The sequence below is a fragment of the Tamandua tetradactyla genome, chromosome 3, assembly GCF_023851605.1.
Source record: "Tamandua tetradactyla isolate mTamTet1 chromosome 3, mTamTet1.pri, whole genome shotgun sequence".
Classification (NCBI taxonomy): Eukaryota; Metazoa; Chordata; class Mammalia; order Pilosa; family Myrmecophagidae; genus Tamandua; species Tamandua tetradactyla.
This window is the reverse complement of record NC_135329.1, coordinates 133,079,527-133,105,263: the sequence shown is the minus strand read 5'-3', so window position 1 is coordinate 133,105,263 and position 25,737 is coordinate 133,079,527. Positions and strand designations below refer to the sequence as shown.

Genomic DNA, 25,737 nt, shown 5'->3' with positions numbered 1-25,737 from the left:
ATATTATCAAACATTAATTAAACATTATTATTGAATAATTATTATGGAATATTTTCCAGGTAACTTGAACTTTCGTAATGTGTATGGTGCCATGAACAGGCATTTTATGCTGATTTACACATACAGAAACACACAGACATACACACATTTAAGACACTGAAAAACAATAACCCAATTCTTTCCCTGCAATATTGCTTAAATCTAATCTGGGACAGAATCATACTTCACTTCTCAAGGATCAACAGAAGGAATGTACCTGGGAAAAGTCCATTTGGGCATAGCCTCATGAAACAAGTAATAGCCATGTCACTGTAGTGTCTTAACCACTAAAGTGGAGCATTATTATTCCTCAGAAGGCACCATCAATACGTAGTCATATGGCATCTGTGCCCCATGAGATATGAATTACTGTGTAGTCCAGCACCACCACAGGAATATATTGAACTAAGAGGATTCTGTGACATCATTAGATTGGAATTTTGAATTTGCAGACTTATCTGGAGGGCTTGGTAAAAATAAAAACTACCAGGTTTCCATCCCCAGAGATTCTGATTCAGTGGGTTTAAGATAAAGCCCAGAAATGTGTGTTTTAGCAGCTCCAAAGTCCAAATTTGCATATATATTTAAATGAACACATATCTAGTTAGAAGAGTACATACACAAAATTTCCAACATAGACAAGAAGGTAGAGATTAAGGGTAGTATATTTTGGGTGCAAGAATTAACAAAAGCAAGTTAATACAAAATCTGCAAAGTTGGTTTATTTTTGACTCAACAAATATTTATTGTGCTCCCACTGTATGCCAAGAACAATCTTAGCCCTTGGACATATGCTGGCAAAAATCAAATGCAACCTCTATGCCTTATACAATTACTTTGCCGCAAAAATATACAGAAGAAAAGGGATAATGTTCATGAAATTTAGTTAGGTATTGAGACAGCAGTAAGACAATGGTATTTTCAGTAGAGCATGGTGGAAGATCATTTCTACTGGTGACTGGTATCAGTCAACATTAATAGTGCAGCAAAACATTATTATGCTTAATATCTTCCTGTATATAGAAATAACTAATTGGAGCTTACATTGGAAATTCTAGCAAACTTTATGTTTTATTCCTTCTCTTCACTTGTGACCTAATATAACATTTCAGATAAATACATTACTCCATGGTGTTTATGAACATGTGGTCCATTTTCAGTAGGAAGAGAAGAATGCCTAATTAAAACTGCTCCAATTAGAACTGGGATCACTCTGTGCCCAGCCCAACTCTAGCCTGATTACACCTTCCAAGCCCTGGCTCTTGGAAGTGGGAGTTTAGGAAGATAATGCAAGGTTAAGAAAAATCATCCTACCCCACCCAGCCTGGGCCATAAGCCTCATTCCCACATAAATGTAGTTGGCTTATTTGAATTGTTTTCCATACATCCACCCATCAGTTCTTGGGTGGTCATGGGGATTAGTCTCATTATGGCAATTAGTAGTACAATTAACAGATGTTCAGAATTATTTTATAAATATTTTCTGGGTCATAATATGGCATATGCTATGCTCTCTATATTTATCACTGGCATTTATAACTATATGAACCCATATAAAGTAAATGACAAACCAGGAAGTAGTATGAAATATACTCTCATGTATAACCTTTCTGGATAATCTAAATTAAGAGATTCTAAAGGAGCAAATAATTGATATTTGGACTGTTTTTGAGAAATCTGATAAGTACCAGCATGTTTATTAATGAAATGAAAAGAAAAATTAAGAAGTATTTTTTAAAAATTTGAAACTTTTTAAAAAATAAATTTTATGTATCCATATATACAACATTTAATTAAGCTTATGATTACAATTTTAATATTTCATTTATGGCATAGTGTGGTAGCCAACGTTTTCCAAGAACAATTGGCAAATTTCAATAGATTAGAATAAAAATAAGCTTTTATTATATATGTTGAGAGTCTAATCTGAAACTGCATTTTCCAAACTATTTTAATAATATTCAAACTAAACAAAAGTTCCAGTGTTCAAACTAGGGTACAAAACACTAATCTTAAGTGTTTATTTGATGAGCTATGATATATTGAAAGCTAACACTTACTGATTGCTTACCATGTGCCAGGCATAGAGCTAATTTTTTCACTTGACTTATCTCAATTACTTTAACTTTCTATAAAGATAAAGGTTAATTATAGTGATGGAGTTATCTATACGCATAATTCTAGGTAAGGAATTTATATTCAAAGATACTAAAGTAGGAAAACTACAATATAATTCATTGGCCACACCAAAGCATTATTGTTAGATTTCAAAAAAAGACATAGCCAAGGTTATATTAATTTTTGTACTTAATATCAAAAAGTCACCTGGTTGGCATCTGCTGGTCCCTTGCTCCTGGGCTCCATTGCTTTCAACTCCTGTTCCTGTGGGGGTTCCACACTTTGCTTCTTCAGGGTTGGCTTTATCTCTTGGCTTCCCTTGATTCTCTCCCTGTTTTGGCTGGTTTAACATCTGATGGTGATGTTTGCTGGGTCCCAAGCATCTCTAAACATCCATGTCAGCTGTGCTCTGAGCTCTCTGCAAAATGTTTCCTCTTTTAAAAGGCTCTAGTAAACTAATCAAGACCTACCTGGAATGGGTAGAGTCACATCTCTATCTAATGAAAAGGTCATGCCTACAATTGAGCACACCATATCTCCACAGAGATAATCTAATCAAAAGTTCCCACCTAAAATATTGAATCAGTATTAAAAGTAATAGCTGGGGCAAGCCACAATGGCTCAGCAAGCAGAGTTCTCACCTGCCATGCAAGAGACCTGGGTTTGATTCCCAGTGCCTGCCCATGCCAAAAAAAAGAAAAGAAATGGCTACTCCACAAGATAGGATCAGGATTAAAGCAAGACTTTTCTGGGGTATATAATAACTTCAAACTGGCACACTTGGCTATATCAGACACAGATTGCGATTTGCTCTAAGGGATGCAAAATAAAATTAATTAAAATACATAGATTTATTCTAATGTTATTGTAATAAAATGGTCTCTAAGTTATTGAGCCAGAATACAAAATGCCTGGTACAAATTCTGTATAAGAACATTCAACTAGGTAGAAGAACTTTCATTATGAATCATTTTATGGCATGTGTGACCTTATTTAAGATGCAAAGAGGATGTAGGAAGGTGATTTTTTTTTAAACTAGAAAAACCTAGTGTTATTAAGTATTCAGTTTCTGGATCCAAAGGGGTTCACCTTTCCTATAGCCACCAGATTAACTTTTGGTTAATTTAGGGAAAAAAATCATCATACTCTTAATAAACTGTGTGGGTCATCCATGCATCAGCTTGTGTCAGTTAAAATAGCAGAAGGTGACATTATCTGGTTGATAAATTTGTTCTTATCACATGGCAGTATATTTATGTAACTATAATGTTCATGGAAAAGGCTGAATGTCAGATTTCAGGATCTACAATGGTAGAGCTAGAAAATATTATCATCATTGTCTTGTCTAGTCCCTTATTTTACCAGTGAACAGACAGGGATGCCAAAGATTTCCCAAAATCTTACAGGAAATTAGTAGTAGAACCATTCTTTAAAGAAGAGACTACAAATCTCATCCATCCAACCATCCATCCTACGATTCATATATTCATTTATTCAATTAATATTTTTTAAATGCCTGTGTGTACTAGACACTGGTAATGAAATGGTGAGCAAAACTAGACATGGTGGCTGCCCTTATGGTGATTGTTTGGAGATGACAGTGCGAGGTGGAGAAATATTGATAAAATAATTGCTTGAATACACAAAGGATTATAAACCAAGGCAAGTGCTCTCACAGAAAGAAACATAGTTCTATGGGAATGTGTAGCAAGAGAGCCTGACCTAAACCAGGGGTCAAGAAGAGTTTCCCAGAGAAAGTGGCCCATGAATTGAGTACTAAAGAATGAAAAGAAGTTATAAGGCAGAGGGAGAGGGAGAAAAAATGTGCCAGTGCTCTGAAAGAAGCAAGTATTCGAAGAGCAGAAAGCAGATCCTAGAAAGTAAGAATGAGGCAGGAAAGGGTAGATTTGGCCCAGATCAGTTAGGTCCTGTGATCCCGGTTATAATTTTTGGTCTTTATCCTGAGAATTATGGAAAATCACAGAAGGGTAAAGAAGCAAGAGGATAAAGTTACAATTCTTTTCTTTGACATATTTAGTTTCACCAGAGAATATGCTGATTCATAATACTATCACTATTGATATAGGAAATTTCCATAAATTTTGGTTCTCTAAGTGGGGGGTCTGAAAAAAGGCTAAGGTGGAAATGATGAAGAGTGACAACACAAGTATGAAAAAGGATTGGAAATTGATTGACGTACAAATAATCGGATTATCTGACTGTTTTGGTGTCTATAATGAGTTTGTTTCTGAGAATGAAGTCGTTTGAAAAACGATTGTTTTGGAGGATTCAAGTGTAGATGAAATTTTCTGTGGTTTGTGAGCTCTACTAGGTTAGCTTTTATGTGGGAAAACTCCACACCTGGAATTTCTAAAATAAACTTTTAAAGGTAATGTGATTTTCTTTCATTCTGGTCCACGTAATCTTTATAACAATCCCTCATCAGAATAAGAAATCATCTCTGTTGATTAATCCCTTATTTTGCCACTTCTGAAGGTAAGGATTCTGACTGGTCTCGTCCAACCATCTGGGATGCTAAAATGCATCATTGATAAATCAGTAGAAATCCAAGTCAAGCATATGTGTGGAAATACAGTGAACTGCTTAAGGGACTGGGTTTTTTTAGTCAAACCCACATGGTCTGCAATCCCAACTCTGCAAGACCTATAGTTGTTGGAACCTCATCTCATCTTACTCCTCAGAAATCTGTGATAACTCTTCACTGCCTAAAGCATAGTCGCAATTGCCCAGCACGGCCCTCCATTTTTAGTCCTTCTGTCATCCTCCTCTAGTTACATTTCAACCGGTTTTCTCTTCCATCCAAAGTACCTCTCTCTGTCTGTTAACCTCTCTAGAAAAAATAAGATCTCATACATATCTTATAGTTACTAAGATAGGCGTTGAACAAGCACCTAGTCAATGGCGGATTTTTTTCATTAAATGAAAAAAAAGTTGCCCCAGCTATTACTTTTAATACTGATTCAATATTTTAGGTGGGAACTTTTGATTAGATTATCTCTGTGGAGATATGGTGTGCTCAATTGTAGGCATGACCTTTTCATTAGATAGAGATGTGACTCTACCCATTCCAGGTAGGTCTTGATTAGTTTACTAGAGCCTTTTAAAAGAGGAAACATTTTGCAGAGAGCTCAGAGCACAGCTGACATGGATGTTTAGAGATGCTTGAGACCCAGCAAACATCACCATCAGATGTTAAACCAGCCAAAACAGGGAGAGAATCAACGGAAGCCAATATTCAAATTTGTTATTTGAGTTACTAACCTTCTTTTTAAGAATAATATGTTTCTTCCTTCCCCAAAGTACATAATTCTGAAGATAGTTCAACAAGAGCACTCACACTGAAGGATATTTTAAATGGAACATTTTCTTATAAAACATTTTTTCCAAACTGGATTTCAGGTAAGTTAGCTATTTCTTTATATCTTGGGGGGGGGGGGGGGTTGATGTATGTGTTTTTTAGTGCCAATGCTTCTTTGTGGCAATGAAACCATATCACTTAAAACAGACAAAAGGAGCAATTATCTGGAGAGTTCAGGCATCCACCAGAGCACTTTGGTAGAATCACCCAGATAGGATTTGGCCAACGGTAAAGAAGTCAGTAGGAGTTTTAGCAAAAAAGTCAAAGTTGAGACTGCATTACTGAAAAAAATTTGAATGTGCAAGCATAGCTTTTCAGAGTGGAAGATGTGTACTGATGTAGGAGTGGCCACAGGAAATTTTACCAAAAGCAAACTTTCGTTGTTGTTCTGGATAATCTGAAAAAACAGGAAAAAATCTCAATCTGAATACAAAACCTTTGAAGTTTGTAAAATTAATACTGCCTATAGTTTTTTGAAATAGAATGTTATGGAATCAGTTCAACCAAACAAATAAAGAGAGCACTAAATTCTTTCTGACTGATGTTGTATATCTAAAGTACCACTAAGCAAAATAGAATATTTTCATTTCTCTTTATAAAATAAAATGCACATAAAATTGGTTTTAAACTAAATTAAACAAACACAGATGTAATGCATTATTTTTATGATTGTGAAATTGACAGACCAATTTTAACTAATGTGTCCTCTTTATACCACAGAGAAAACAAAATTTTCTTCCTAAGTCCCTAGACTTGGTTAGAATACGGCTGCTGCTAGCAAACATGGCATCTTCATATAAAGTAGAAAAAGGCATTCTTTCCTCCCTTCCACCACTAACTTATTTTAAATCTGACAAAAACAGCATTTACTGGAGAGACAGGAAAAAAAAAAAAGCCAACAACACAGAATAAGTCTGTGAAATAGAAGAGCTTTCTTTTTGTTAGAAATTTATTTTCTGTTAAGGGAAAATCATTTCATGCTTTGTTTTCCTTTTTGTTTAAAGGACAAGAGTACCTTCATCAATCTGCAGATAATAATGTGGTATTTTATAATATCGAAACAGGAGAATCATACACCATTTTGAATAATGCCACCATGGTGTGTATCCCACATCGCCTTCCCCATCAGAAACCTGTGCCAGCCCTTCCATGTCCTCACTCCTCAGCTGCTGAACTGGTCCCCACCTACCCTCCGGTTCCACACCCCACTCTAGCTCTCCTCCAGTTCTTGCTTCTGCCCGCATTAGACCATTGTCCCTGCCTCTTTCTCCATCACCTCGCCCCTTTCCTCCTCTGTGGAAATACTGTGCCACGAGACTCAAGAGCTCCGACCCCAGATTCAGGCAAACTTAGGTTCAAATCCTAACTCTGCCACTTACCAGTAGTGGAGCTCTGTTAAGGTTCCATGCTACCAACCTCACATGCTGGTTTCCTCATCTATAAAGTGGAAATAAAAGAATGTCTTTGAATTATATAAAAGTTAAATGATAAAACATGTGAAAGTGCTTAGGACAGTGCCCAATGTAGAATAATATGTGATAATTATGATATATGGGCATGTGCTATTCTGTCTTCCTGCACTCTCAGTCCTCCTACTTTCTCCACCCCTAAAATCCCACTATTCAGATGATGCTTACTCCTCTGTGCCATCATTAATCCTTCACTTGGATTCAATCACTTCTTCCTCCAGGCGCTCATGATGTCAAATGTTTATCTCTTCGTAGAACTTTCTGATTTATAATATGTTATTCATTTATGAGGTTAATATTATAAGCTTCTTGAGGCCACAAACTGTATCTTATTTATTGCATCCTTCCCGCATAGTGTCTGGTAAATTTCTTTATATACGGTAGGCACTGCATAACATTTTAAATTGCATGGAAAGTATATGTATGTAGGAATGTATCAGTGATATGAAATTACTACAGAACTACAAATTTACATGGCTCTTTGTTATTTTTTCTGTATTCTAACCAACTTCTCCATAATTTCAGAAAAGTGTGAATGCTTCAAATTACGGGTTATCATCTGATCGGCAATTTGCTTATCTAGAAAGTGATTATTCAAAGGTATTTTAATTGATTATTTAATTTGGTGGTATCTGATTATATCTCCTACTAAGCCACAGAAAAGTTTGTAAAAGTAAAAGGAAGGAAGAGTGTATCTTTACCTATAAATTTTCAAGAAGTTAATGTAGATTTTTGAAGCGCCCAAAAAGCATAATTGAAGCATAAACAAATTATTCAGAATTTTGACTTTCTTGTCTGGTTAGTTTCAAAAGTTTTCTGATATCATAAATCAATCAATGATTTTTCACCTATTTTCACCTCATGAGAGGTTATTATTATTGGAAACAGAAACATCAAGGTGTAGCATACTTCATTCACTTGCTCAAACAAGGAAATACAGAGTCAGGGTAGAGCCAGCATTTAAATTTCCATCTACATAAAACCTTGCTTAGAAGGCTTTAGAAGACTTCAAACCAAACCACATTATTGTTGCTTTATTTTTCCCTTTTTGAATGAAGTTGTAGAGGGAAGCTAATTGTGTTCTTCGTCTTCTTTTTCTTACTTATACTGGCAAAAGGGCAAAATAATTTACAACTGAATTAAACTTCTAGTTGTTAATTTGAGATAAAGAACCTTTCATTTTAGCTGCTATTCTTCCTATCCTATTTGAGATGCAAACTCCTTTAATAGAGAAAATGAAAAATCAATCTTGGGGTGTACTGGTGGTACAGTGGTAGAATGCTCACCTTCCATGAGGGAGACCCGGGTTCAATTCCCAGACCATGCACCTAAAAAAACAAAAATCCACCTTGGCCCTCTCTAAGGGGTAGAGAGGCACCAGGTCTCAGTCACCAACAGTCTTCAGAAAGGCATGTTTCACCTCATGGAGCTTCTTTGCCAAGAGTTTGAAAGCCCATTAAGAACCAGAATCCAAAAAATAATACTTGTATCATTCACTAAACATAGCACAAACATACTGGAAAGAATAGCAGCTTTTTTTTTTTTCAGAAAGAATTACAAGCTAATAGCTCTTTTTTACTTTTTTTATTTCTATTATTTAAAAAATTACCCTCAATTGAAAGAAGGCAGGCATTTTACAATGAGAGCATATGTTTAATGAAATTCTCTTTACCCAGTGTTAAAGAATATCATTATAATGAATTACCCAGGTATGGGATAATCCCTACGGACCGTGAAACCTATAACATTCTTAACTTCACTCAACAGAGAGCAGAAAGGGAAATCTCCTGGGGTAAGAGTGTGTCAAAGAAAAGCTTTTCATATTAGGATTCTCTTTGGATAGGCTTTTTATGGAGTGAGGGTTGAATCTTGCTGAGAGCAGTTCTGGAAATTGGACAAACAACACTAAAGGCCACAGTAAAACGCTTTAAATGAAGACTTGTTTGGAATTGAATCAGAACCTTCCTAGCAGCTGTGAAAATAGTCCTTTTTAAATTCTGAACCTGTAATGCATAATCTTAATATTTATATGTTATGGATAATGTGTTTTTAAAATCATAATTGATCTTTACTTCTCTTCTTTCTGACAGCTTTGGAGATACTCTTACGTAGCAACGTATCACATCTATGACCTTAGAAATGGGTAAAACGCCATGTCTGTTTATTAATACTACATAAAACTTCATGCCTACTTGTTAAAACTATTTAAAACTAATATCTAGACTTTTTCATTTCAGACTCTGATTGGAGGTTAAGGCTACATTATCTTTTTACTAATCTTAGTTTCTTCTTATTTTTCTTAAAATATATATATATACCCACATAAATGAAGAAATCCGTGGAAATACTTCTATGGGAAATTTGTCTCCTTTTATTTGACTAATACTTGGATTTTTATATACAGTGTAGTTTTTTCCCCCCACTTTTGAAAACAAAATTGTAAGCATGCTGTTTATGGATATATGCAGTAAAGCTTCAAAACATGCATAGAAAAATTTAGGAGCAGCTACTACCTTGGAAGTAGGCCAAAGGAATGGAGATACACCGTTAAAGCTGTAGCTGAACAGATAATCCATTATGTAATTTTAGGTTGCTTTTTTAATGTGAAAATATTAACATCTCTTACATTTAGATGGTAGATAAATTGTCTATATTATTTTCTTTACTTATCTATGTATTTGAACTATTTGAAATCTTTATAATGTAAAAGAAATGAAAAGAATCGAGTAGGTAGATGAAGAATTGAGGGAGAGAACTCTGGCAGAAGGAATTGTAAATGTAAAGGCCCAAAGGAAAGGGGAAGTGTTGAGAGTTCAGGTATCTCAAAAGTCCTTCAGTTTATTTGAAACTGGAGGAGGGACATGCTGACAGGTGAGAGGTGGTATAAAGTTAGGAAGGGGTGAGGCCAGAAAGCATGGGGCCAAATAATCATGAGTAAGTCATTAAATAGAGTTTAGATCTCGTTCTGATGGCAATAGGGAATCACTGAAGGGTTTTAAATGGGAAATGACATGATCAGATTTGCACTTCAGAAAAATCACCCTGGCTAAGTGTAGACAATGAATTGGTTTTGTTATTCATCCTAATATGATATCTTCTTTGCTGTTATATAAAAGGTAGAAAGAATTATATGGTTTGAGGAGCTTTTGAAAAATCTTCAGGTCTGATACCTCTTTTGTCTAGCGAGAGTACAAAAATTCAGAAAAAAATTATCTGCTTCTTTTAAATGTTCTGAAAAGATTAATCCTGATCTCCTTAAGTTGTCCAATTAAGAAATAGGAACTACTTCTTTTAAAGTAGAATTGAAATCCACCTAATATATTCTGAGTCCCTCTTCTCTGTAGCCACATCATCACATTCAAGAAGCATTTATTGAACACCTACTATGTGAAAAGAATATCTGGGGAAATGCAAATGAAATAGAGGCACCAACCCTAGTCTCAAGAAAAGTTTAGGCTAGTGAAGTGGAGCCGTAGTCTTTCAGTACAATTTCTTAAAACTCTAATCATTTCCTCGCTTTGTTTTAATCATTTTGACATTTCCCATGCCCCATCTAAGTCAAGGTTCACCAAACTAAGAGGGATCCCAAAAGAAGATGGTCAATTCTAATATTTTATTCATGGTTTCTGTTAGTTTTACAGCCCAGAATCATGTTTAATATTTACCTTTTCTGCAATTAATTCAATCAAACCACTGTTAGTTTTTTTTCCTGCACAATTGTCTAGATTTTCAGATGTTTTTGGTCAGAAAAGCCACTGAATTCCAAATTTTCTATATGCTTTTGAAAATCTACCACAGAGAAAATGAAGATGACGCCAGTTTCAAGCTCAGGAAGGGAAAGCTGAGGAGATGGCAGCATTGCAAAGAAGCCTCCACCCACCTCACCCCACCCCACCCTCTTCTCTCATACAGTTAAAGACTTTAGACAACACAGAAAATGGCAGTTGTGGTGACTTGCTGAGTCACAAAGAGACTTGTGCTGAGATTCTCAGTGTGGCACTGTTTACATGATTGCATAGATGATTCCATAGTACATGGGAAACTAAGGAATGTTAGAAAGTCAAAGGTGACATGAGACCACCATGAGGCAGAGTCATGGATCAGACAAAGGTCTTTACTTCTGGGCCACTCCCCTACCCATGTGCTCCCATGGTCTGACCTCTCAGGGGCCTTTTGCTTATATATACTACCCTCTGGCAGCAAAAGCTCCCACTGCAACAGCAATTGTCTTCAAGAGCAACACTCAGCTTTCTCTAATCAAAATGGATTTGTCTGGTGCCATGTTCCCTCAGAGTCCTTGAGGCCCTATGCTACCCAACCTAACAAATTAAATCAGTACGATGTGTATTATAGGTCTTCACAGGTGTCCAAAATGTAAAGGGCTGGGGAAGGTAGAAATATCAGGCATGTTTTAGGTTCAGTTGGAGAGATATTTTAGGGGGACAGAGAGTCTTTCTTGAGGAACCTCAAATTATACCTTGGAAGCAGGTCTTGCTTTGCCTCCCCACAAAAGCAGTCTTGATGAAACCACGAATACAATATTCAAGACAAAAAATATCAAAGCTTCAGCACAGCATCCTATGACTATCTAACATATAAAAGTCGGAACATATTCTTGTTGAAGAGCTACAAAAGCACCACAATGCGAGATAGTCAATTGAAGATTTGCAGGGTGACTTTAAGCATCAAAATGAGATTTTTGGCCAATAGGATATTTGAAATTCCCCTATGGGTGGAGGATTTTGCTAGCTTAAGGCATACTGCCCAGTATACGATCTGTTTTTCAGTTTAGCTCGAGATCAGATGTTCCTTTCCTTTTATGATTTCAAGTCAGATCCCTGGGGAGATTGTCAAATGGCATTTTATTTTCAAAAATTTGAAATGCATATGAATTCACAGAGATGGGGGTTGTGAATGAGAATGTGGAGTGTACATATTAAACTTCAGTACAATTATAGAATCTCAGAGCTGGAAGGCACTTTAGCGACCATCTCCACATGGTGTGTGCAAATTTTACAGTCCCAGGGGTTGAAAGACTTGAGTTTAATTAGAGGTCTGCCAAGAACTAACAATGTTACCTTAAGAAATCATATCATCTCTCCAGATCTAATGTCTATTTTTCTATAAAATTAGGGTGTTCTGTTAGATTATCCCTAGAAATGTTCCCACTCTAATAATCTATAAATCCTTTATCCATTCAATTTACTATAAGGATCAGAAAAAACTGAGAGCCGGGAAAGATAAGTGACTTGTCCAATATCATCTAAGTAGCTAGTGGAAGAACTGCATTCACTACCCATGTCTCCAGTCGCAGGTTCCTATTTTCTTTATTTTGTTTGCAGAAGGGATGAGCCTTCATTTTTATCGTTTGTTTATTTTTTTCTGTTTATACAGATTTTTTTTTTTTTGCATTGAACTGCAGGCACTTTTATTTTCTTTCTCTGTAGAGAGTTTGTAAGAGAAAATGAGCTTCCTCATCCAATTCAGTACTTATGCTGGTCGCCCGTGGGGAGTAAATTAGTAAGTGTTTAAATTATACAAATATTTAATCATTTAAATAAAAGAGGAGCCATTTAATTTTGGCCTTTGTTAAATTTCCCTGCCTGAAAGGAAAAAAAAATGCATTCATGAGTGTTTTAGTGGTTAAAAATGGGAAGAGTTTTGATAAATTGAAACCCATCTGAGAATTCCGTAAAATCTCAAGCTCATGGATAGATTTCTTTAAATATCGCCGTCAAAAACTTTATCCTTATACTCAGCCAGAATGTGTGGTGCCAGAAAGCTCAGGAAAATATGGTTTTCACAAGTTTCCCAGACTAGCTTCAGACAACATGAAATTTTGTCCAAGCTCTTATTTAAGGACTCTAAATAAAGATTAGATCTGGCTGGCTATTAATATTCAGAGATTTATTTGACTTCTGTCAATACACATAATTCTTTAGTTAGGTAATAAGACAGCTAATTTAATAGTGGAATTTATTCTTTATTTGATATAGATCTTAAAAATCATAATTAATGTCATTGTGGGTTGTTTGGGGACTTTTTTTGGCCTATTAAAATGATATTTTAGTTGTGAGTCTTTTGTATCTGGATTACCATCTTTTCAAAGGTTAGTCAAGTAATTAACACAAGTCTATGGCCATCATTGTCTTTCTTATGGAACTTTTTTTTTATTAACTAATTTATCACCTGTTCTAGGCATATGTCTATCAAAACAATGTCTATTTGAAACAAAGACCAGGAGATCCACCTATTCAGATAACATATAATGGAAAGGAAAATAAAATATTTAATGGAATCCCAGACTGGGTTTATGAAGGTAAACTGTGTACTTTTCCTACTGCTGCTATTTTAGGGTTTTATTGAAAAATTTTTTATACATTACATAAGATTTGGACGAGTGGTATCTTATTTAGATGAAAGGTATTTCTGAAATGTGTGTTCAGATGTTGAAAAGGATTTGCTATTCTAAAAGAAGAAAATTTTCATAGCGTAATATCAGTAGAATTTATTTTCGTGAATTTTATACATAAAGGAGTCGTAATAATTTGTGTTCCAAGAAGTATGTAGTCCTTAGGGCTTGTGTTAGTACATTTTCTCAGGTTTTTTTTTCTTCTTCTTCTTCTTTTTCATGAGAAATACATCTTTTCTCCAAAACTAAGCAATTGTCTATATTATTTTTGGGAAAATATACTTAGTTTCTGATGCTCTTACAATATCTGTCCTCATTCCAGAGTGTGTATTTATAATTAAAACATTAATAATAAAATAGCCATCAAAAGGAAACTGTAGGAATCAAGTTTATAGGATCCAGGGTTTGATTAAACTTTACAAGGTCTTCTAGTTCCGGTTTTTATTAAAAAATGCAACTAAATTGATTCAGTGCTTTTTCTTTTTTAATTCCTGGGAAAGAAATTCAACTTTTAGTGTTTATGTCACTCTGTGGAATAATTAAAAATTTTCAAGTTTAGGTGTCTGTAAAAACTAGATGCTTCATCCCAGGTGAAAATTAATAATTGCTGAGCTATTCAATTTTTTTCTTTGAATTTTTTATTTTGAAATAGTGTCAAACTTACAGGATCCTTGCGAAAGTAATTTAAAAGCCACACAGAGAACTACAATATACCCTCCCCACCAGATACCAGATCCACCAGTTTTAACATTTGCCACATTTCGCATTCCCACATCATTATATCTAAACTTCTACCAAATATTTTTAATTAACATCTCTGATTAATGTCAATTCCTAACTAGACCAATTGCTGTTTAATATAGGGGTAAGTTTAAACTATTCTTCTTGACCTGAACTATTTATTTCTAAAATAGCTAAAGTATAGCATGTGTCATATCCGCATTAAGTAAATTATTTCAGGCAAAATATATTTCAGTGTTTACAAGAGTTTTTAAAGTAAAATTTAATTGTCATTAATATGCTAATGCTTATTTTTCAGAGGAAATGCTCGCTACAAAATATGCTCTCTGGTGGTCTCCTAATGGAAAATTTATAGCATATGCAGAGTTTAATGATACAGAAATACCAGTCATTGCTTATTCCTATTATGGTGATGAACAGTACCCTAGAACGATAAATATCCCCTACCCAAAGGTATGTTGAATATTTTGAGCAGATGCTTTCGTTACCCTGGTGTCAAAATGAGCAGCTATTACCATGAATAGAGGTGGGATCAACAAGTTTGGAGAGCTTTTTATCCTTGTGCATTGTAAGGCAAACATGGTACTGTGCTCTATTATTTATATGGACATCTGTTGCTTTGGACATCTGGTTGTACTGGATGAAGTAGTCTTTGCAAAACCCATTGCAGAATCTTTAAAGAACATATGGTCTAGATCATGGAAGAAAAACAAGCTTAACTTACTTTTAAATTTTTTCATATTTCATGCTCCAAATTCAGGGTAAAATTCTGTTTTGCAATTCCCTCTTGAATTCTCATCAAAATGGGAGCTACAATGGGAAATATGAATGTTGAACTTGATGTGCCTGTCAGGTAGAAGCAGGTATGAGTCATAATCTTTCCTGGCTATACAAAGTAGGTGAACTTTGTGAGCCTCAGATTCTTCCTTGAGGAGAATTAGACGTGCCGTAAGCCCAAAGTTCCTTGCCTATCTAGCATGATAGCATTCCTGGTGTATGTACAGATATTTTTTGTTGTTGCTGTCATTCTTCAGCCCTGGGACTGAGAAGGGGAGACCTGTGTGGGCAGTAGGCAAATGGCCATGTCATAGTGGAAAAGCTTTGCGTCCTCATTTCAGTTTAGATAAGAAATGTTGAAAGTGGGGCTCAATGCATAAAATTCCCTTTTGTGCAAGGAGTCAGAAGTGATTTTAGAATGTGGCTCTTTGTTCTTTAATCTCTATTGTTTTTCCTCACTGAGGAAGTTCTGTCGTAGATAGATTCAGTGGGTTCCTATATGGAACAAAGAAGGGATGTCAGCACACACACAAGTGGATTCTGAAGCCAGCCAAAGTGGCCATTGCTGGGGAAGTATAAATTAAAGATAGCCTTATATTTATGTTAAAAGCCATTGGAGAAAAGGCAATGGGCAAGTCATAAGTGTTTAGTAGGAGATCCCTCGTGGCCTGTGTAGAAATTCTAAAAACCAGAGATGTTTGGAAGTGAAAGATGTGATGCTTTGTAGCCAAGATGTGAAAGAGCTCAAATCTCTGTGGGTCTGTGGGAGCGAGAGAGGTGAGGAAACCTAGAACTGAGTGGGGACTGACTCTCATGGGGGAACTTGGGCCCAAATTATCATGTTTCTTTGCAGACTCAAGTTGCTGAGAGAAACATCCCACATTTGACTGAGGGATGGAACAACTCCAGTGGACCAGTGAAGGCCTTGCTAAAAGTGGGAATGAAACAGGGAGGTTTTATGAGAGACTCGACAATTCTTTAGATAAATTCAAGCACCACTGAGTCATTTAAGGCTATGGAACTAAACTTTGTGGATTTGAATTGTATTACTGTTATAAGTTCTCTCTTTCTGTGGTAAAAGAACAGAAATTCTTAATATCTGGGCATAAGCCCATTTCTTGTGAATCAGGAAAACTGTAAATCCCATGGACATTTGATTTGGAGAAAAAACTTCCCTAATCCTATAGAAATGGTAGGGTGGTAATGTAACTGGCTAGTAGATCAAACACTTGTGACTATCCTAAGTAAATTAGAGGACAAAAACAAAACGTATTATTCATCTATTGCTTCTTTCCACTTTCTCCCCAAAGCCAATACCTCTCTGTACTCCTGCTCCCTCAGCACATGGAGAAAGGATTATTAATATAAGACTCCTAATAATAATGGGTCAGACATGCCTTGGAAATCAGAAGAGAGAGTATGAAGTCCATCACAGAATTGCATTTTCATACCCTAAATCTTTTTCCCTATAAATCAAAGTTGTCCCACTAAGCATTTAAAATATATGTTTTCACTTTGGTGGACACAACATCTGGAATTGCCCTCCAAGTAAAACTGAAATGAAGTTCCTATTCATGTTATGAACAGAATGTTTTCAATAGTAACATGCTTACCATTACTAGTTTATAAAAATATGCCCAGGTTCCCAAAGTGTCTTTAAAATGTTGGGGATAATGGGAATTCTGTGAGTTTACATACTTCCATTTTCTTGGCAGGCTGGGGCTAAGAATCCTGTGGTTCGAATATTTATTATTGATACCACTTACCCTGGACAGATAGGTCCCACAGAAGTGCCAGTACCAGCAATGATAGCCTCAAGGTAAATTAATCCCAGATTCCTCCCACCTTTTTAAACTGAATTTATAGCATTTTAAAATTTCTTAATCAGAGTTACACTTCTGTTCTAGTGAGTGTGTGTGATGTACATGATGTAAGTAAAAAAAAAAAAGCAAAAAAATTTTACATGCACAGCTGAATACATACAAAATTATAAATCACAAATACATTCCTTAAATTGGCTTTAAGGTGTCAATGCTTTCCACATCCATAAAGGTGATCACAGTGATCAATCTAAGTAATACTTTCCTTAGATGTGCAGATAGAAACTTGGGACCAACAAGCAGATAGTAAAATTCATACTTGTCCCCAGCCTGATTTTTTTTCAAGTCTGGCCTATTTAACCTCAAACCCAGGGTTTATGGATCTATTTTTAACACATGCACATAGTAAACAAGAGAAGACAATCCAACCCTCTTCAGATATTATCATTTTCCACTTGGATTTTCCCTTATTCTCAGTTTTTTGGTTGCAGGATAATCTGTTTGGGGATTAATTTGAGACACATTGGGAACTGAGCTGGAACGCATGGCCCCAGAGCCGTGCCCTATTTAGGCTTTGTCTGGTGAGACCTGATTTCAGCAACCTTGTAGCCCCCTCACCATTCCACTGTGGTTGTTCTGGGTGAGGTGGGAAAGAGGGAGGTGTCCCCTAGCCCTGCCTGCTGGTCCTTTTACTGCTTTCCAACCCCTAGCAGTCCAAAGCTTGGCTCCTTTCCTCCAGCTTCAGGAAGGACAGTCAGCCAGGCCAATGAATTAATCACTAACAGGGAAAAAGAACCCCATCTGAGACCTCTGCTGAGTCTTGCCAAGGTTAATCCACTCTTGGATAATAAAAAATGACAGTAATTTTTTGAATTATCTGTTACTCCCCAGCCCAATCTAGTTGATGAAAACGTGCCTGAATATAGCATTAAAAAAAGTCTCAATCCCCTAAGGAAGCAGATGGATTGGTGGAAAGAGAACCAAAGAAAGTTAAGAAGCTTGTGTGAGCATCTGTAAAATATTAATATTATAGTGGTAGTAGCTGACATTTTCTTAGCACTCAAAATGTAGCAGGCATAGTTCTTAAGGGCTTTGTCACCTCAGCTAATCTTTACAGCACCTTTAAAACTAGTAGTGTGCCTATTCTTATTTTACATAGAAGCAGAAACACAAAAGGGTTAACTAAGAGGCCCAAGGATGCAGGAGATAAAACCAGAATTTAACCCTGAAGTCCCTTACAACTTTGTGGTTTCATTGATGTACCAAAATTCTGTGGCTCATTTACATTAATATGCTCCCCAAGAGTCAAGCCATCATTGCTGCTGTTCATTAGCACCTGGGTTGTGACAAGCATTGTTTGAGTTACTTGGTATACATCACCTCTAATTGTAATAATAACCCCTATTTGAATGCCTGCCCTGGCTTCCAATACAAGGTGACAAGAAAGGAAGTTGCCTTTTCACTATGCTGGGCTCTCTCTTTACTAATTAAAAAGTGAAAAATTGAGTCTTTTTATGCAAAATAGTCAGTTTAATCTTTTCTCCCCTTTTGAATAACAGATGGCTTTGGCCTTATATCCTAAGTCCCCAAAATGTTAAAAGTCCAAAATGTGGAGGAAAATTCAATGAAATAATTCCTTTAGATGAATGAGCTCTTTTGTAGGTAGCCTGCAAAAGCTAGCAGATAAATTTAAACTCTCTCCAGAGAAAAGAAAGTTTTGGCTTCCTTATCTACTGAATAAATATTCCATAATGATAAAATACATTATTTAGAAATTATTTGAGTGTGATATTGTCTTATGGTTGTGACTTTTAATTTATTTGCAGTGATTACTATTTCAGTTGGCTCACATGGGCTACAGATGAACGAATATGTTTACAATGGCTAAAAAGAGTCCAGAATGTTTCTGTGTTGTCTATATGTGATTTCAGGGAAGACTGGCAGATATGGGACTGTCCAAAGGTAAAGTATATTAAGATCACAGATGCATGCTTCTGAAGATGAAAATGCAATGGGGGGGACTTATTTACAATATTTTACATTTTAAATTCAGGATTACTGCACTCAACTCCTGATTGTTTTGCAAAGAAGCACTCTGAATCCACAGGTCCATTGTTTGTATCGAATTAACTGGATACTACTTGTTGCTTTGAGAGGTATTAGCCTTGAACTTGAATAACAAAAATTACTAAATGATATATATGGCATTGGAAGAATCGGGTATCTGATTCTTAATCAGATTTGAAATCCATCTTTTTGAGATTAGAAAATTGGGAGTCAAAAAAAGGGAAAGTACTGAAGATAAGGTGGGTCTGTTACGGAAATAGATGCGCTCTATGCAAGAGAACCGTAAAAGAAATGGAAGTGGAACACATTCTACTCAAGGTCAAAACAGACAAAATTTAAATTCCAAGGGGAACAGATATTATCAAAAGAAAGCCAAATCTCATTTTAAAGCCAAAAGTGGATGACTGAGAACATGACATGAAAGATCAGATCAGACTAATGACACTTGGTATGTAGCAGGGTGCCCCATATGGCGGAGGGGAAATCTCGAAGGCTAGGCACGGATTTATTGGGGGGGGGGGGGTTAATTGTTTCTGTTGTTCTAATCCAAACATAATCTGTTGAACTAATGATTCAGAAAAATACTTCACCAGTCTAAAAGCTTTAAAATAAGCCTGTTAATAAGTACTCATATTATAGACTAAACAATACAAAATGTTTTCTTTAAATAGGGAATTTGATGAGTGCATTTCATGAGACTTCTAATTATAAAGAAAATGTTTCATTAAATCAAATATAGAATAAAGCTGTATTATAAAGTAAGAAAAAAACAGAGCAATCAAAGTAAATCACTAAATTCCATTTTCAAATTAGGACACAGTGTTTTGTAAGAAAAAGTCATCTGAATCTCTGTGGATGTATATTAGGACTGTAATAGTCTACATAATTCAGGCTAAAAATATTTCTGAAATCACTACTATGTCTGTAAGAGGCTTGACTAATTTTGATGGAATATGCTAGAAGCTTATTTTTATCCTGTTATACAAAGCAGAAAAAAGATTTTGGCTTCAATGCAGCATTTAGGCAGAAAAGACAGACTAATCTTGATTACATTAGTTAATTAGAAACCATTGATCTGATTAGTCAATTTGGGGTGACTATAACTTCAACTTTTTCATTTAAACTAGATATTAAAAGGATTGCTTTAATTTTATTAGGTTGAAAATTATGAAATTGATCATTTAAACACAATTTTTTAGTTCCTAAAACTAGGCATTTAAAAACTGTGATTCCTTTGGAATCTGAAATTCTAATTTATCAAAATCTGAGACAACTTTAGTCCAAACTGACAGAATATTTAAGATGCTCATTCAATGAAGTGTGGAATATCCTGGAATATACATTTTAGGTTCTCGGCCAACAAACAGTAGTTAAATTTAAAATGCCAGGTTTAAATAACCTTAGGATTTCTAAACAACCTCTGTTTTGTTTTAAGATAAATAATCTGACAAATCTGACATTTCAGATTTAAGAACAACAGAGTGTTGAATTTTCCAGCCACCAGACTCATGACTGACATGTATATTCATATGCTTTGAAAACAAATAATATTTAAGGCAAGGTGACCTAGCAACATTTCATTCATGTTTGGAGTCATAACTAAAACAAAGAGGCAAAAACAAGTGGCAAGTCAGATGGTTTGTATGGTATATGAATATATCTTAGTAAAACTGCATTAAAAAAAAACTGGCAATAGTTACTTGCAAAATGGTCCTATTAGTGAGATGTATTAAGAAATTTATAGTTTGGGGAAGAAAAATCTTTCACATTATTCTTTCTTCTCTATAAAGGGGATTAAGGTTCGTTTAAATTTTATCTTTCCAGCTAAAAATTCTTTAAATCACTATGTTTTCCAGCTTTGTCTTGCCTTGTTCTTTTTTGGTGCATTGGCTTAAACCTATAGGAGATAGCTGACACTCTTCTTAAAATATATTATTCCCTTGCTTTCTATGACTGTCCCCCGTCTTGTGATTTTTCTTCTACTTTATTGACTGTTCTTTCCTTTCTGGTTCTTCCTCTGACTTCTCAAGAAATCTTATTATTCTTCAGGTCAGTGTATTTGCAAAGTAGGCTAAAAAAAACGAACAAACAAACAACCCTCCAATAATTCAGTGGGCTAATAAAGTAGAATGTAGCATGCACTCATGTAGCCATACCCTAGTGAATCCAGGTAAGTGGGGCATGGCGGGGTGGGCAGTTCGGGGTTCTGCTTCATAGGGTTGTTCAGGAACCAGGTTTTTGGCATTTCTGCTCTGTTCATCTAATGACTTCCAAAGCTATTCCAAGATAATTCAAACCTGAGCATCAACATCCAGCTAGGAAATGGGAATAAGAAGGGAGGGTGGTGCATTTGAGGGTTTTTTAAGACGTTTCAGGAGGCTTTTCTGCTGTTAACTCTGCTAGCTAGAACTTATCACATGACCACATCCAAAAGGAAGAGAGACTGAGAAGTGTAGTCTAGTTATGGCTCCAGGCAGAAGAGGAAGTGATGTCGTTATGATCTTGCAATCTCAGCCAAAACTCTGCTTAACTCTTTTGGTGGCTATTTTTTTAACTTTTCGTTTTGATGTACTTTGAAACTTTCAGGACAGTTATAAAAATAGTACAAACTCCATACAAAGAACTCTAATATACCCCTACCTCCCACCCTCAGGTACCGAGATCCACAAATTTTAGCATTCTGTAACATTTGCTGAATCATTCTATCTATCTATCTATCTATCTATCTATCTATCTATCTATCTATCTATCTATTAATTTCCTGGACAGTTGAGTATAGGTTGTATAGATCGTGCTCCTTGAACACTTAATATCACCCTGCACGTTTCCCAAGAACAAGGCTCTTTACTTATTTAGCCTCCTAAATGCAGTAATCCAATTAAAGAAATTTAACATTGATTTAAAACGTACAGTCTATAGTCCAATTTTTGTATGTTCCAGTAATGTCCCTTTGAGCCTTTTCTCCTCCCTTGCTAGATTCCCTCCCAGATCATGTATTATATTTACTTATTCTCTTTAGTTGCTTTTTCTTTTTTTAAATTGTGAGAACATATACAAAGCAAACGTTTCCCATCTCAACCACTCCCAAGCATACCATTCAATGAGATTAATCACATTTACAATGTTGTGTTACCCTCACCACCTCCCATTGTGAAAACTTTCCCATCTCCCCACACAAAACCTTCATCCATTATACATTTACTTAAACCCCCTATCTTCCACTCCTAGCAATCTGTTCTCTAATTTCTGTTTCTCTGAGCTTACTTACATATTCTCCACGTTTTCTTTGTCGTTACAATGGGGCTTAAATTTACTATTCTAAATCTATAACAATCTTATTTGCTTTGATATCAACTTAACTTTAGTAGTATACATAGACTATGTTCCTATAACTTTCTGATCCCCCACCTTTATGTAGTTCTTGTCACCAATTACATATTTGTGCCTTATGAGTCCAAAGCCTATACTGCATCATTACATTTTATACATTTCCCTTTTAGATCCTGTAGGAAGTAAGAAGTAGAGTTACCAATCAAAAACACACTAGCACCGGCATTTATATTTACCAATGTTATTACCCTCACCAGAGATCTGTATTTCTTCATGCAGCTTCAATCTATTGTCTTTTCCTTCAACCTGCAGAACTCTTTTCAGCATCTCTTCAGGGCCTGTCTAGTAGTCACAAATTCCCTCAGTTTTTGTTTATCTAGTGTTGTCTAAATCTCTCCCTCATTTTTGAAGCATAGTTTTTCAGGAGATAGAATTCTTGATTGGCATTTTTGCTTTCAGCATTTTAAATATATCCTCCCACTCCTTTCTTGCCTCCATAGTTTCCAGTGAGAAATCGGCACTTAGTCTATTGAAGTTCCCATGTATGTGACATGTTGCTTCTCTCTTTATCTTTGGCCATTCAACAATTTGATTACGCTGCAGTGTGAGTCTGTGTCCAGTTATCTCGGTTGGAGTTTACTGAGCATCTTGGATATACGTATATATTCATGTCGTTCATTAAATTTGGGATGTTTTCAGCCATTATATCTCTGAATTTTCTCTTGTCCTTCTGGAACTCCCTTCATGTGTATAATGATACGCCTGATGGTATCCCACAGGTTACTCAAGCTCTCTTTACTTTTCTTCGTTCTTTCTTTTTTCGGCTCCTCAGATGGAATGATCTCAATTATCTTAATTTCAGGTGCTCTGATTTCTTTACTGTGCCAGTTCCAATCTGTAGTAAATTTCTGCTGCTGTGGTTTTCAGCTCTGTTTAGTTCCTTTACATAATTTTCATCTCTCTATTGACATTCTCTTTGGGTTCATCTACGATCTTTGAGTTTTCCTTTAGCTCTTTGAGCATATTTGGGACCTATTTTTTTGTGTGTGCCTTTGTCTGGTATGTCCCAGGTCTGGTTCTCTTCATTGATGGTTTCTGATACATTAAATTTCTCCTTTGCCTGGCTATCACTTCCTGGATCTTTGCATGTTTTGGAACTTTTTTGTTGAAACCTGTATATATTGGTATTTTAATGTGATCACTGGAATTGAGACTCTAGGGATCTGTTCCTTCAGCTTGTATCCAGCTAGTATTATGACAGAGCTTTCTTTGATTACCAGGATCTAACAGATAAAGAGAGACAGAGGGAGAGAGAGCTAGAAAGAGAGAAAGAGGGAGAGAGAGAATGGAAGAAGAGAAAAAAAAACAAACACTTTTCCCAGTTTTTGCAGATTGACCTGTGTCGATGCTTTCCTTCAGGCTTTATCCACATGAGTCAAGAGAATAGGTCCAGCCATAGCTTAGGCACCTCCCTCATCTTTTCTCTGCCTGCATCTTGTCTTGGGCTTGCACATGCAGCCCTGGAAATTCTTCCATTTACACAGTTTCTGATGTCCCCTCTTTCCTAGTAAACAAGTCTCCTCACAGTCCCAGGTGCTTCTCTGTATGTCCTACTGCTAGCAATCCTTTGCCCCAGGCTGCATGACTTAACTGCTTTCCTACAAGTTTCTGTGAGAACATTCCTTGAGCTGTTTTCTATATACAGGGCAAGTTCTGGGATAGTGAGTCCCTCAGGCCACTACCCAACAGACTGGGCCAGACATTCTTGTTCCCGTTACATGCATGAGGATTTCTCTGCTCTCTGCAGGACCAGGGCCAGGGATCTGCATTAGGAGTGTGGGTTGGCTCCATGCCAAGCTGGTGAGGGGTCAGGGAGGGACCAGGCACCATGAGATTCTACCACTTTTAAGTAGCCTTTTACTTGATTCAGCACTCAGCCTATTACATTAGTCCTTTAACTATTTTCTTGAGCTTTTTTAAAAGGATGCCTTTGATACTTCTTGCTGGTTATTCAAAGCTTCTGTTGGGGGACAGAGCCCTGAAGCATCTCATGCCATCATCTTGAACCTCTTGTCTGATCTTTACCAGTAAACCCATAAAAGGTGAGGGAGCTGTGATTTAGAAAGAATAAAATGCTTGACCAAGGTCATGTATAAATATGAGTGTATAATTATCCCTAATACCATCATGCTCTAACCCAAGCACCGAGGACCTGAGGCAGATACAGGCTCTTTTATCAGTTCACTTTTTGCTGCATAACCGATCACCCCAAAACAAGCACCATCTATTTGCTCACAATTCCATGGCTTGGTGACTAGGCCCAGCTGTGACAGCTCCCCTCTGTTCCTCTTGTTAGGGGGTGCCCATACGTGCATGAGCAGCCGGCTACCTGGAGGTTAGCAGGCTGCTGACAGGGCCCGTGGAGGCTGCCGGGCTGTGCGTCTCTTTGGGTGGCTATTTTCTACACCAGAGGTTTCTGCTACCACTTGCCAATGACTGTGAAGTTTACTTCTGAATATTTGACCTTTAACTACCTCTTCCAGCACTAGTTCTGTTCCATCCTCACCACCACCACCTTGATTTGAGTTTTTAATCGTTCTTCTTTCAAACCACATGAGAGCCTTTCGATTGGTGTCTCTGCCTCCTTCCACCTTAGTCCATTCTCAGTATCATGTACACAATTATATTTTCCAAATTATGAATTTGATATCCTTCAAACGATTTATCTACAGAAGGCCACACTTCTCAGCATTGCATCAAAGTCTCTCCGAGATCTTGCTGATACCTATGCATCCTCCTTCATCTTCTAACTCTTCCCCCAACAGAAGCTTTTTTCCCCACGGTGAAAACTCAAATCAAGGCGGTGGTGGTGAGGATGGAACATTCATTAGGCCCTACTGAACCACCTAAGGTTTTCTAAGCTTCCCTGTCTCTATGCTATTCATTCCACCTGGAATACTCTTTCTCTAATTGATCATCCAGAGAAGCCTACTCATCCTTCAAGGCTTAGAAATTATTCAATAATGATCACTTTTATTTAGCTGAAATATGCACTAAAAAAACATTCAGTGCAAATTTTAAATTTTCTAGCTGAAGTTGCCTTTTGTTTGATCCAGTAAATTTTCTAGCTTCTACATTAGACAGTAAAAAGAAAAAATGTAACCTAAACTCCACTGTGAAATTCCTATTTACATACACCAACCATATCAAGTGATTGGGTAGGACTGAACTTTGATAGACTCTGTGATAACTCCAAATGATTCCTCATGAAAGTTTTAACCAGAATCATTAAATACCTATAATAAGATCCAGCATTTACATTACCCGTGTATATGCAATAGTGAAGTTGTATAAGGTTTTAAATGTAGTCATCCTAAAATTGAAATTTGAAGTGAGCTGACTAACAAAAGTACATTCTGACCAAATTGTCCAGATAATATTTAGGAAAAGTACAAGTCTTTCTAATACTAATCTTGATGTGATCTTTTGTCTTTCAGACTCAGGAGCATGTAGAAGAAAGCAGAACTGGATGGGCTGGTGGAGTATGATTTTTCAATCTTTTCCTTATATTTTAATGAAACTTGA

At 36.2% G+C, this 25,737-nt stretch overlaps 1 protein-coding gene across 1 annotated transcript in view; it reads left to right on the top strand.

The window, feature by feature from the left end:
* Window positions 1–25,737, top strand: part of FAP (fibroblast activation protein alpha) — a 73,568-nt gene that overhangs the window by 10,224 nt on the left and 37,607 nt on the right. The window contains exons 4-13 of the mRNA XM_077154014.1: window positions 5,479–5,577; window positions 6,541–6,635; window positions 7,531–7,605; window positions 9,096–9,148; window positions 12,453–12,525; window positions 13,204–13,324; window positions 14,457–14,611; window positions 16,651–16,754; window positions 18,582–18,717; window positions 25,650–25,694. Coding sequence (XP_077010129.1) covers window positions 5,479–5,577; window positions 6,541–6,635; window positions 7,531–7,605; window positions 9,096–9,148; window positions 12,453–12,525; window positions 13,204–13,324; window positions 14,457–14,611; window positions 16,651–16,754; window positions 18,582–18,717; window positions 25,650–25,694 — 956 coding nt within the window. The remainder of the gene's footprint in view (window positions 1–5,478; window positions 5,578–6,540; window positions 6,636–7,530; window positions 7,606–9,095; window positions 9,149–12,452; window positions 12,526–13,203; window positions 13,325–14,456; window positions 14,612–16,650; window positions 16,755–18,581; window positions 18,718–25,649; window positions 25,695–25,737) is intronic.